At 40.5% G+C, this 14614-nt stretch overlaps 1 protein-coding gene across 3 annotated transcripts in view; it reads left to right on the forward strand.

Moving 5' to 3' along the window:
* Window positions 1-14614, forward strand: part of NSMCE2 (NSE2 (MMS21) homolog, SMC5-SMC6 complex SUMO ligase) — a 202961-nt gene that overhangs the window by 131697 nt on the left and 56650 nt on the right. The window contains exon 6 of one of the 3 annotated variants that reach the window (XM_081117124.1): window positions 11931-14309. The exons of the other annotated variants lie outside the window; for them this stretch is intronic. Within the exon in view, the coding sequence (XP_080973250.1) occupies window positions 11931-11992 (62 nt within the window). The 3' untranslated portion in view covers window positions 11993-14309. Of the gene's footprint in view, window positions 1-11930; window positions 14310-14614 lie in introns of those variants that run through there. 3 annotated transcript variants of the gene reach the window in all.

Genomic DNA, 14614 nt, shown 5'->3' on the forward strand with positions numbered 1-14614 from the left:
CAGGCAGGAACCATCTTTATGTCTTCATCTAGTTGCAGTTGAAGGACTTTTTGCTAAGAAAGCAACAGTTTTCTTTAACACCCCAAAAGCTGTCAGCAAACAAATGGTAAAGATGATATTTTTTGAAGAACCCATCAAGATGTCTTTATTAACAACCCAAGCAGGAACACAGGTGATGGGACCCAGTTAAAGAGTTATACTCCTTGCGGCCACCTGTGCTGGAAGTTGGTTCATTGTAAACTTAGTCTTGTGTTTCTCCTAGAGAAAAATAGGCCCAAATATTTCCTCAGAGACAGCCTGCAGAAATTCATCAACTGAATTTGGTTTTCCCAGACTCTTCCAAACTGATGATATGTCCTTTTAAAACCATTTACTTAAAATGTTCTATGATTGCAACATCTGCTAAGCCTATTATGTTCTTTCATTAAACAGTTTTATTGTTCTGTGTGCAAACTGCTTATTTGAAGCAGTAAAGCTGAGTTGACGGCAGACTTTCTAACAAGCAGGAATTTTTTTAACAGTGAAAGAAACTGCGTATTCCCTATCATCATAAACAGCATTAAAACAAAATAAATCGTGCTTAGAAATGATCCTATTAACCTCATTTTAAATAAGTCTCTATTTGAAGTCTAGCTGAAATAATATAAAGTGATACCAAACGGGTAATTCTAGCAATGTATTTGGTCCCTTCTATGTTTTTTAGTTTTTTGTCTGGGATCCAGACAGAAAAAAAAGCATTTAAATGTGTACAGATTCTTTATTTCAGAAAGTTCAATAGCAATTCACTGACTAATTAAAGAAATATTTTTATTACATTATAAAATCCAAAATTTAGTAAGGGAAATCTCGTTTTATCCTGCTGTGGTTCATCTGGAACTATATTTGGATTGAATAGACCTATTTAATTGAGTAATTTAAGACTCTCTCAAATGCTTATTTGCCTCCCGGGCTGCTGCCCCTCAAACCTCCCGTCTTCCTGAACAGAAGCACAGCTGCAGAGACCACAGGATTTTTCAGGAAGAAAGCCCTGCCCACCTACCCAGAAGGGGTCGATCAATGCAAATGTCAACTTTTGCTACAACTCTCAGGACAGTTATAAGCAGATTAAAATGGCTTTACAAAAGATTCAGAGTTTTTGCCAGCGACAGCCTTTCTTCCATAAAACGTGTGTGAGATAGAGTAGCTATTTGCCCAAAGTGCACAGAGCACTGCAAAACAGCAGCCTGGGTCATTTGACCTGGAGCCAGTGAAAGGTCACTCGCCCAGTGGTTCATCTTTATAGTAGTGCTTTAATGCTGGAGACATTCTAGTTTCAGAGACAGCAAAGTTGAGAGGGAGCTGTTGGTTTATCTTCTCGTCTGAGGCAAAAATGGAAGGAAGCTCAGTGACTGAATGACTAAAATGTCAGTGTGCTGTAGCAAGGCTGGCAGAGGACGCTGTTGGGTTTGTTAAAACTGATTCGAGAATCTCAGAAGGCTCTGAGGCTCTTCCAGATCTTCCTGCACTCTCTCTCCAACTCATAGTTCGCAAATTCACCATCCTGTAGGGGCCAAAGAGGAAAAAATAGGTAAAACTGGTTCTGTTGAAATTGGTGATCTAGAGAGCAGGTGCCCTGTTTAGTATCATATCTTCTAGTTTTTCTTAGAGAAATTGGAAGTTTGGATTTTTTAATGAAATGTCTTAATTTTGAAATACTGGCTATTGATTGAAAATTTAAAAGCCACGTGCAGCTGAGCAAAACCTGTCTGCATGCCCCATGTGGTTGGTGGGGCATGTATTTACCTTGGCTCCACTAACTCCCTTGATTTCCCCTTTGATTTCAGGCTTTTGTCTCCTAATGTTAAAGTACAGACATAACCCTGAGAAAGTCAGTACTTCAGTCTACATCAATGAAGACTCAGTCGTTTCCACTGACTTCCGTTCAGCACAGAATTACTATGCGTTGTCTACGCATAATTGACTGTGCTGGGCCCCGGGGCTGACGCTGTACAGCCTGTGCCCTCAGTGTTTACACTGGCTGTGTGAGAGCAGGGTGCCCTTACACCAGCCGCCTTGGTTACACACGGCTAGAAGCTCCAGGGTAGAGCCATGTTAGGCAGCCCTGGACGACTCTTCTTGAAAATACTGTCACCTAAATTGTGGATGGAAACTGTGATGAGAGCAGCTTTGCGCTATAAGAAGGCCATCTAGCATAATTGTTTTCTAGCAAGTCTAAAAGCAAACTGCCTGAATTTGAATCTTGATTGTGCTTAATAGCTATCTGACCTTGGGCATATTAGGTAACCTCTCTGGCCTCACTTTCCACATCTGTAAATGGGAATAGTAATATCTACATCATTGAGTTATAATGGTGATGAAATAAGATAACCTCCTATGTAGAGCTGTTGGCACAATGCCTGACACAGTAAACACATGTAATTATTAACCACCACTGCTACTGTTGTTTTTAAGAAAGCACTGAACTTAGAATCAAGAGAACTATGTTTAGGCACCATCTTGCCTCTCTTACTAGTTGTGCCCAACTGGAAATTTCTTAGCTCCAGTTTATCAGTAAAATAAGATAATATGAATATGAAAAGTACTGCTCAATGGTGGGGGCGGCTGTCAATATAACAGCATAGGGAGGGGCCATGGCCCTCGAGACACAGCACAATCAACATGTAGACCCAGTTTTGGGTTTTGCTATAATTTTATGATTATACCAGTTTTGCCTATCTCTCAGTTTTGACTCAGGCTCCCTGATCCATAGCACACCATTGGAATATTATTGGCTTTAGGATAACTAAAATAAAAATTCAGAGTGTAAAAATTTTACTTTTGGATACTCCCACTTTGTTAAAAAATACCCCATAAACGTGAGATATTTCCTTGACTCTCACAACTCCGTTAGTTGACTTGCATTCAAAGAGTTCCATACTGGCTAAAACTTAGAGTGACAAGCAGATGCAAAGCCAAGGCTGTTGTTTACTTCAGGGCATGAGAGAGTCTAGCAGAGTGGCCTGGGATCTTGAGACCAGCTAGTCCATTAGTCCTTGTTTCAGGACTAAGGAAGCAGGACTGGAGAGAGTTCATCTTTATGTAGGACTGTTGAACAGAGATCTCTGCACCATCCCAAGATACTTGGATTCAGTTGTTTTTAGGATTCTTAGCTGTCTCTCTGACTTCTCGCATTTTTGAAGGCCTGTCATTCAGGTTTGCTTTGGTTAACTTTAAATCTCTGGGGGAAAATGACATAGTGGGTATGGAAGCACTTACAGAGCTTCTGCACCATGTCATTGCTACTTGAATCTGAATCTAGACGACTTTCTCCATCACTTTATTCTGTGATAATATTAGAATAACTACTGACAACAACGAAAGTCCAGGGAGAACTTTTTGTTTTATGAAAAAAATAACTTTGTATATCCAAATGTAAGTAGACTAATCAAAACAGTGAAAACCCTGTTCCCATCTTGGAACTTGTGGAAAGGGAGCCTAATTTGTACATATTCTTTATATAGCTAATGCGCTAATTGACTCAGACAACACCTGTGTAATTTATTTTTAAAAACATTACTAAAATCTTCCTCTCAGTAAGATTCTAGGAAAGAATAGCAACAGCTGTCCCCACATCTGCTTGAATGATGCAGTGTGAAAAGAGTTCTAAATACAGCTGGATTTGAGTCAGAAGTACTTCTGTGCTGTACTACAGAGTGTCAGTGGGACTGGATCTGAGGCGCTTATCATTAAATAGCCTAAAACTTAAATGGCATGGTTTGCTTTGTAAAGCAACAAATGTTTACCTTAGGCAGTCTTTGTTAGCAAACTTGAAATATAGCTGGTCCATTACCACTTGTCAGATGGAGAGAAAGATTATATCAGAGTGCAGAGGAGTAAATATAAGTCACATCAGCATAAGAAGGTGGCTTTGTACAAGAAGCCTTCATCACATTTAGTAGCTCAGAGATGCCTTGTCTCCATTCTTCTGTTTTGAATTTCATATCACCTGAGTTAGTAGCTCCTAACATCCACCCTCCTTCCCTGTTTTTTCTCTCCTTCACTTTCTTCCTTCAACAGATATTCTTTAAGTAACCACTCTGTGCCAGGTACTTCATACCCTGAGGATCCAGAGAAAAATGGATAGTTTTTACTCTTACAGAGTTTTAAAGTTTAAGTGACATAATATGTTTTTTAAAATATGTTTTTATTGACTTTAGAGAGGAAGTAAGAGGGAGAGAGAGGAACATCGATGAAAGAGAACCATCAATAAGTTGCCCCTTACACATCCCCTACTGGGGAACGTGCCTGCATCCTGGGCATGTGCCTGACTGGGAATGAAACCGGTGACCTCTCGGTGCATAGGATGATGCTCTACCAACTGAGCCACATCAGTCAGGCTAGATTTTATACTTTAAACATACATGTTTAGATAACACTGCACCTGTAAAGCTCTTAATGTCAATAAATAACAGCTATGTGGAAAAACGATACAAGGTTCTGTGAAGCCTGGAACAGAAGACCCGATATAATAGCTACCTTTATTGAGCACTTACAGTATGCCAGGAATTTCACACACATACACACGGACTTACATAAATGTGGTATTCAAACATAACAACATTCTAAGGGTAGATGTTATTATCCCAATTTACAAATGAGGAAACTGAAGCTTGGTGGCGTTGGATTGTCGAAGGGGTTGTGGTTAACAAGTGCCTGAGTCAGGATTTGAACTCGGGTTTGTCTTGACTAAAACACCCTTAACCATTAGGATGTGCATTAGAGTCTCATTTGTATAGTCTCCATTGCTGCACGTTGTTCCCCCGCCACCCCCTGGTGCCTGTGGTAACTAATTTGTACTTGTCTTTCAACACCCAACCTTCTGGTTCCTTCTCAGGCTCCTAAGCCCACGAGAAAACCCAAAGGAATTAATCATCAGTGAAAGCTGAAGGTCTTTGTTTTAATACTTACTTTTCTTTGTATTGATATGTCTTTACAATGGTAACAACAGCAACAAAAACTAATCAAGGACCAATCTTTTCCAGATTTGTCCAATTTTCAGACTTCAAACAACATTTTTGTATGTGCATCATGCAGCATATATTTGCATTGAGCATTCTGTTTTACAGAGCACTTTCATGCCTGTGAACTTGCTTAAGCCTCGCCGTCTGGCCTATAGTTTTATAGAGGAAGAAACTGAGGCCAAGAGCAAAGTAATTGCCCAAAGCCAATAGTTAATTTCAAGCAAAGCTGAGGCTCAAACTCAGATCTGACTCCTTTGCAGCCTAAGAAAATCACTTTGTGTCGTGACTGCAGTGCCCTGGACTGGGGGCATTTTCACTGCTTATCCCAGAACTGCAGGGGATGCTGAATGAGGGAGTGCGCTTTTTCTAATCTCACTACCTATGTGCCTCCTGTAGGGTTTTATCGAGCATGTAAAAAACCTTCAGGTAAGAACTAGAATTTGTCTTGCACTCTCTGGTGTTGTTCCAAGCCCCGTGTCAATGTTCCGTGCCTGGCACTACTGCTTTGCACAGGTGCCTGACCTGGAAACATATATTGCTTGACAATTAAAAGCTAAAATGTGTTCAGATAGAGTACATAATTAGGACAGCTTTCTCCACCAAGATCTTTCTCTTCAGTTATGTCTTCTTCACTGTATCATTAGTCTCTATCTCTATGGCTTTCCTCTCAGCCTAGAAATCCACTCATGTCTTTCTGTCTTTCCCTTTCAAATGATTGATGGATCTCCCTCTCTCTCTCTCTCTCTCTCTCTCTCTCTCTCACACACACACACACACACACACACACAGAGAGAGAGAGAGAGAGAGATTGAGATTGTCCGGCATCTAGCAGATGTCCCTTCTCTCGCTTCCCCTTCCTAAGCAGCCTTCTTAAAAGAGTGGTCTGAGTACCCGGGGACACGTCCTCTCTCCCATTCTCTCCTCCCCTAGGGCAGCCTCATCTCTTCCAACACTCCAACAGCACCTCTCCGGAAAATGTCTCCAGCAATCTGCACATCTCAAAATTTTGCAGTTCCTATCTTACTGGGTCTCTGCTTCACTTAAAATTTTTGCCTATTGCCCTCGCCAGTGTGGCTCAGTTGGTTGAGCACCATCTTTTGCACCAAAAGGTCACCAGTTTGATTCCCGATCAGGGCACATGCACAGGTTTCAGACTCTCCCTCATGGGGATGCATGTGGGAGGCAGATCGACATTTCTCTCACATGGATGTTTCTCTCTCTCTCTCTCTCTCTCTCTCTCCTTCTCCCTTCCTCTCTCTCTCAAAAAAATAATAAAAACATTTAAAAATATTTTTGCCTACTTTATTCTCCTAGAAACCCATTGCTCCCTCCTTCATCTCCTCTGTGAGCTTCTTGACCCTCTACCCACACTATAATACTCTTTTTTAGGATTCTGCGTCTGGCCAGTTGCCCTCCCTTATACTGACTTTTCCTGTGTCATTTCAGTTATTACCGTGGCTTCAGCTCCCACCCCCACTTTATGCTGCTGAGTGAGATCCCTAGACGTAATCTTGTTCTTAATACTCCCCTTTCCACTTGGACGTGGCAGTGCTGCAGCTTCAGCATGACCCATTTCTTCCCAAATCAGCTGTTCCTCCCGTATTCCCTGCCACAATGGATCTTCCTCTCAAACCAAAACCTGCAGTCAAAATAGACCAGCTCCCTCCTTCCCTCCCAATAATCACATCTCAGTTGTTTTGCCTCCTAGATATTTCTCAGGTTTGTTCTCTCCCCATGCCCTGGTCCTTTTTCCTGGCAATGCCTTTTTAAAAATTTGTTTTTATTTTTCAATTGCAGTTGACGTTCAATATTATATGAGTTTCAGGTGTACAGCATAGTGGTTAGACATGTATGGAACTTACAAAATTGATCCCCCCCAGTAAGTTGAGTCCCCCCTGGCACCATACATAGTTATTACAATATTATACTACGTGATTGTCTTTATTTATGTTCTCCCCTGTGTCTGAAATGCTTACTGTTGTTAAGCTGGCTAGTGTGTTCTTACTCATTCTCGAGGACTCGTTTCAGGCTTTTTTGCCCCTTCTGTGCTGTCTTTACTTAGATACCGTGCCTCTGTCTTCCCCACTAGGCTGAGCTTCTTGACAAGTGCTATTCCCCAGTCTTACTCATCTTTGTGGTCCCAGGACCTACAGCAGTCCCTACAACTTACTAAATCCTCAGTAAATATTGTTTGAACTGAATCAAACTTCCTTTCTCCAGAGTAATCAGAACACATGAAAAGCACTGGAAACCATAGCTCTGGAGGAAAATGTAGTCAGTTACCCGAAGCATCTTGTTCATGCTTCATTACAGGACTCCTGGGGGCTGGCACGTAGACCCTCTTCTCCCTCACGTCTCCACCTTGTACGTGAGCATCACGTGCTCCCATCTCTTAGCAAACCTGTCCCTGCCCCTGCTCTGACGCTGCCTGACTCCTCTTATTCTCTTGGATTCACCTCAAAGGCCTGGCTCAGGATGGAGTAGACGCCGCTCCTCCATGCTGGTATCTCCGGCATGGCACCTATCGGAGGGCATATGGTTTCCTGTTTCCTCATCTTTCTTTCCCAGTAAACTGTGAGCTCATTTAGGACAGAGCTTCCTCCCCTTGCATTCACAGTGCCTGGCATATCTCTGATGAATGATGAAAAGAATGCACTTTAAAAGTAGCAAATGTTTGTGGGTGTGCTGATACTGAAATCTCTAGAGCATACACCCCCTAAAACCATGTATTTTAGGTGTGTTCAGATTCTGGTGTCTCCAGTTAACAGTTGTTAATCAGGCTAGCTGATCAACTGCTGAGCTGAAATCAAAGCATTCATTATCAAAGCCTTTTTGTATATGAGCACAAATACACCATTGATGTTTATAAGAAGAATTATTTTCTCCCCTGAATGTTAACTAGCCACAAATGCTGGTATACACATGTGATAGTGTTTTTCACAGGAGTTTAAAGAATGTTGGGCTTTGATGTCCTGCCCTTGAATGGGAATGGGTCTGCATTATAAAATCACCAGAAAGTGGGAAACCTCTCGGCGAGCACCTGAGAAGCATTGTTAGAATTCCTAAGTATTGAAATCCAACAGAGGCATTATTTATAACATAAGAAAACAGTGACATTTTTTTGGGAAGTAACCCATATATCTTATGCTATAAAAATGAATGAGATTAAATAGAATCTATTAATATTTCATGTTAATATTAGAAATCTCTCAGTTATGAGATGGTTGAAAGCAGAAGAAACTTCACATAAGATAAGTTTAGCAAGAACAACAATGAATAGCTAAAAGAAGTAGGGGTGTCTCATGGAATAAGGGACTAGAACCAGAATGGGAAGTGGGCTCCTTGTCTTTCTCAGCCCATAAGCTCTCTCCTCTCCCCTCCTTTCTATGACTTGCTGCTGTTCTCCCTCTAGACGAACTTTCTCAGCATCCCTGCCCACCGGGCAGAAGACTGTGGCCGATTAGCGCCCTAGGTTATATGTCCTCTTTCAGCTCAACTGGAGACCTCAGGCCGAATTAGACTCTCTCGGTTCCAATTCCACCCTCTCAGAAGAGAGAAGTTGGTTGAGTTAGCATAGGCCAAAAGTCTACTGTAACCTAAGCAACTGTGGCCCAGGGGACCGAGCCATGTGATACAAATATGGTTACTTTGGCACCCATATGAATGCAAAAGAGGCAGTGTTCGGGCAGATGGGCTATCATGAGGTAGATAGGCAGCCCCTACTACCACCAAAAACCAAGGAAGCATGAAGGGAGAAGTATAACATAGCACTCATCCCATATACATATATTACTTATAGGCTTTTTCCTGTTCCCTCCACAAACTATGCACTTTGAGGCCAGGTACCATGTCCTAATTTATGTTTAATTCTCTTGTTCCTGGAGCAGTGCCTGATAATAGGCATTCAGTGAATATTTACTGGGTGAACAGAAACAGATATGAGCTCTGCCTTCATGGGAATTACAGTCTGGTAATGAAATCAGGCCATAAAATAGCAAATAAAAACTATAATTGTAGTGAGCACTAAAACCATTAAAGAAAAAGAAGAGAGAAAGGAGGAGCTACCAAGCAAGAATAGAAACTTTCAGAAGGTTGTTGACGGTGTGAAAACCCAAGGTAGCTATACTAACTTGGCTTATTCATCCCAAGAGGCTAGAGACAGTAATCATAAAAGATTCCATTTATGTTTCATTGTGTTTGTGACTTTAATACCAAAAAAAAAAATGTGGTTACATTAAACACATGGGCTACTAAAAGATTGCTAGAAGGAGCTATATTAAAATTATAAATAAATGTAATCAATTATAAATAAATGTAATCATTGTTTGCTGATAGCTGTTAATTTTTACCTGACAGTTTTAAATCGGTAAACTCCTTAGAGCTTGAGGTAATTATAAAAGAGTTCTCTGAGATGGTGAATGATTAATTAAGTGCACAATAAGAGAGATACTTTGGCCAGCTCTGCATAGAGATCTGCATTAAGATTTCAAGTAACACAATGCAAAGGACATGACCTCTCAAGAGACATCCAGCAGGATCAGATGATACACCTGGATGTGTTTTGTTGGTATGGTTGAAAGATTGTATCCAGTGATCATGATGATGGTAAAAGAGACTAAAGCAGAAGGGATCTGTGAAATGTGTTTTATTAGTATACATGTTGCCAATATCTAACAGAGAAAGAACTATTCTGGAAGCAAACCTGATCTGCCAAACAATAATTAACAAAGCTTTACCTAGCTGTATTAATTAGAGTAACAGGTCCTTCTATATAAACAACTCCAAAACCCCAGTGGCTTATTACTATGTCTTTTTCCCTTTGTAGAGTTCAGTGCAGATTGGGGGTCTAGGGGCAGTCTGCTTCAGAAAGTTATTCAAGCATCCAGGCTCCTTCCATCTTGTGGCTCCCTCCTCCTGAGTCCTTGCCATTCAAGCTGGTCCATGGGGAAAGAGAGGTTGGGCCAGGTCTAGCCCAGGAAGTGCACATCACTTCCACTCACATTTTGTTGGCCAGGACTGAGTCACATGTACCACACCTACCTACAGGAAGATTGGAAAAATGGATAGTTAGGGACCCAGGAGGAAGTAGAGAATGTTGATATTGGTGAATATTCTCAGTGTCTGCCACCCTAGCAATATGTAGATTGGAGAAACTGTGGAAAGGAAAGTAATGCAAAACAGCCCTTTGTATCATCAAAAAGATTTTGTTAAGAAAATTTGAAATTGTTTCAAACAAGTTATTTTTTACCAAAAACAAACAAACACACCTCCTTAAGTCTAGAGTAGCATTTCCCAACCAGGATTTAGGGAAGAGTGTAATTCCATAGTTTTACTTTGACCTGTCCCAGCTGGCCTGGTTTATATATGATACCGTATGTTCCTCTCTATGATAACAGTAGCTATGCCTGAGTTCTGTTTCAGGGATTCTGCAGATTTGAATTCTCCTGCAGTAGTAGCTCACACTGTTGAGCACTTGTTATATTCCAGGCACCAGAATTATATTCCAGGCTCCTTTCTAGGTACTCTGTATCTTCACAGAAATCCCGCAGCACGTATTATATTATTCTTGTTTTGCAAATGGTGAAACTGAGGTATAGAATGTCAGATAACGTGCACCAACATTAAACAGCTAGTTATAAGTGGCAGAGCTCAAATTTAAAGCCAAGCTGACTAGCTACAAAGCTCATCCTCTTGAACATCAAACTACAGTGTAGGAGAAAGCAAAACAAACAACCACAATAGACCACCTGGAAATTTCCTGACATTAAATATCAGTGAGGCGGACTATTGCCCCACCTAGTACTCTCAGGGCTCCTGTCTATTAATTCACTTTAGCAGTGACCCCTCTCCAGCACGTTTCAGATTTTATCGAGGGAGATGCAAACCAAGCCATTGAAGAGCATGAATCTTATTGTTATAACCAGGACAGATTAATATTTGAGGGACTTACATTTAAGATGCCCCAGATGGAGTTTGGTAAAGAGCTATAGGGTTGCCGATCAGCTTTCCTCAAACAAGGCAAAATATTCTTGGTTTGATTTTTATTTATGCACCCCAATTGGTTGTTTTTTGAAAGATATTTGAATTCAATTCAAGAAATGATAACTGAGCAGCTACTATGTGAAAAGTTCCATGATGATTAATGCAGGGACTACAGACAGGAGAAAAGCTTAATCCTCAGGGTACTGATTAGAAGTAGCAGGATTACTTTAAACATGAGTGAAGTCGCTGAAAATTTTGAAAGCCATTCTTTAGGTCCTGATCTCTTAGCTGATAGGTTGTGAGAGGATGGCCTTGGAATCCTTAAAGAAGCAATTCTTGCTGTAGTTGGTCGATCATATTTCCTTCTATCTGATGTGCTAATATGCCTTTTCATAGCAGCTTTATTGAGATATAATTCACAATTGACCCTAAATTTAAACTGCACAATGCAGTGATTTTTAGTATATTCCCAGAGTTGTGTAACCATCACCACAATCAATTTTAGAACATTTAAAAAAAAGAAACCCTGTATCCATTAGTATTCACTTTCCATTTTCCTCCAAGCCCCCCCAGCTCTAGGCAACCACTAATCTACTTTCTGTCTCTATAGATTTGCCTGTCCTGGACATTTCTTATAAATATGCATATGTGGCCTTTTGTGACTGGCTTCTTTCACTTAGCATCATGCTTTCAAGGTTCATCCATGTTGTGCAAGAACTTCATCCTTCTTAGTGCCAAGTAGCGTTCCATGGTGTGGCTGTACCACATTGTATTACCCATTCATCAGGAGATGGTCATTTGAGCTGTGTCTGTCTCTTGGCTGTTAAGAGTAACGCTGCTGTCAGCATTCGTGTACAAGTGGACATGTGCTTTACTTTCATCGCTGTGGTGTGTGTCTGGGAGCGCAGTTGCTGTGTCATATGGTAACTCTGTGTTTATCCTTTTTAGGAACTGCCAGGCTGTTTCCCAAAGCGACTGCGCCATTTTACATTCCCAGCAGCAGTGTGTGAGGGTTCCAATCTCTGCACGTCCTCGCCGACACTTGTTGTTATCTGTCTCTGATTGTAGCATCTTAGTGGGTGTGAAGTGGTGTCTCATTGTTTTAATATGCGTTTCCCTGATGGATTGATATTGTGATATTTATTTTACCAACCTACGTCAAAAGCTTCAATCTGATACTTTCTTATGCGCATAATGGAAACTGTCTTACATTATGGGATTATTTTCTAAAACAAAACCAGAGTTCTGTTCAAGACAAATGTCATTTATGGGGTTAGAGTTTACCTGACAGAATACAAAGAAAAAAGAGTTAAGATTATGCACTCATCTGGGAAATTTGTTTTGCAGTATGATTTCATTGACCATATTCCGAGGCCTTTATCTAAGGTACTCAAGCATGATTATGTGACATTTACCGGATAATCCAGACAGCACTTTGATTAAACCCACAGTGTGATGTCATCCAGTAAACACTTGAAAGTGGAGATGCGTCTCTGCTAGTTTTATCAGTCAAGATTAGCAGTGGCTCACAGCACAGTGAACTTTCTCTCCTCTGATCCATCAGTCTGTGTGTCTCATTGTGAGCCAATAATCTGTTACCTGAAACTACTTAAAATAGGTTGACTTTCTTGAGTGTCGTGTGGCTGTGATGACATCAGGTTTGGCTGTAGAAGAAGGGAAAGCACCTTTTTATGACTTTGGTTTGCCTCCATATCCCTGGTTTCCACAGAAGCACTGTGATTGTTAGCCTTTTGCTTATATACCTAGACTTGAGTTCCTCCCCCTTGTACCTTCCACCTCTTCACTTTGTGGGAGCTCCTCGTGTGGTTATCTTTGTGTGTCTGTCAAAGAACGAAAGAGAAGTGTCAGAGTTTCACCATCTTGATTTCACCAGCTAGCAGATATGTAAAAAGAGGCTCCACAAAAGCCATTTGGTGAAAAAACCAAAAAATAATTAAAAGTTGGTCAGAGTTCAGAGGATGCTTCCTTCAGAGAAGGCCTCAGTATTTCTCAGAAAGCACCCAATAAAAGAGACACTAAGGGTAGACTAATCATCCTCTTGGACCCACAGAGAGAAGACCTCCCAGGCCTAGATTGTCCTTAGGCTCTGCACTCCTGTCTGCAGTTAGCACGTCCCTGAGATGGTCTGGGAGGGACAAACAAGGGAAAGAGAAAGGACTAAGAGTGGATAATTAATCCCTTCATAATATATCATATATGTTCTGCCTTATTTGCTCCTTGACTTTTAATATGCATTAATGTAGCATAGTTGGCAGGGGTGGGGGAGGTGGCAATCAGCTAGGTTTATGGGCAGAGCTTGAATATTGTCTCCCCAAAGTAAAGGGAAGCAATAACTATATACATTTAAGGAGCTGGGTTTGTCTGTTTGTTTGTTTAGCTCTAGTAAATTCTATTTTGAGCCTTCTATTAACTAAAATATTATTTTGGCTAAGACATAAGCTTATCGTGGCCCAATGAAAATTGTTGCCTCGAACATTCTAAACTACTGTGTAACCCTGACCCGTGTGCCTTTAGAAAAATCGAAGAACTAAACACTATTTATTAAAGTATTAGTAGGAATTGTAGTTTAGATTAAGAACTAAATGCTATTTATCAAAGTATTAGTAGGAATTGTAGTTTAGATTCTTATTTTTGCAAATGATTAGCCGTTGCGTAATAATAAAAATAACAATAACTAGTGCTCATCAAGCATTGACTGTGCTGGGTGTTGTAGTAACAGCTTTGCATTGTAGTCTCATTTCATTCTTTTCAGGGCCCTCTGAAGTAGTTACTGTTCTGTGTTGTCCCCGTTTTACAACGTGAGTTTTAATGACATTTAATTCTTGCCTTATTCAGAGATTTCCAACAAACAACTTTCCCGTGTACATGGCATTTTAATGAACACCATAGCCCCCCCACTTTCCTGTACCACAGCACATTCTAGAAATGGAGGAGAGTGAAAGAGAATATGTATGAATGAATGAATGAATGAGTGAATGAGCGAATGAATAAGTGAATGAGTGAGTGAATGAGTGAGTGAATGAGCGAATGAATGAAGGAGAGAGCATACCTTGAATACAAGGCAAATTGATGAGTTTTCTTGTGGTGGAGTTTTCTTGTTTTCGGGGGTGGGGGTGTCATGGTAGCTTCTAGCAGAGCTTTTAGGACCTCCTTTCCCCCTTCAAATTTTTGCACATGACATGAGGGAAAGACTGCTGAAGAGAAGCCAACTTGAGGATGGTTATTCTGTTGGAAAATGGCCAAGATGTATATTTCCTGGAACAAAAATAGATCAGCGATTTTACTTCTTTTCTCTTAAGAAGTTAGAATAAAAAAAGAACATTACTTATGCCAGTTTTCCCTCAGAAAACTAAGGACCTCTGATTACTTTTCTCACATAGAAAATACAGAGTACATTTACAAATTCAGAAAGTATTTGCTTTCTTGTTGTAAACATAGTTATTCATAGTCAATTAAATTCTGTTACATTACTATAATCACTTCACGGGGCCATTTACTATAAGAGATCCTAAAATCAAGGAATTAACTAGCATCTCACATTCACTCACACCTGAACGCACCCATTTTTAACAGCCTTTATTTCATACCTTTCATGCTTTTTAGTCAAGGTA

Source organism: Miniopterus schreibersii (assembly GCF_964146895.1).
Source record: "Miniopterus schreibersii genome assembly, chromosome: 17".
NCBI classification, from domain to species: Eukaryota; Metazoa; Chordata; class Mammalia; order Chiroptera; family Miniopteridae; genus Miniopterus; species Miniopterus schreibersii.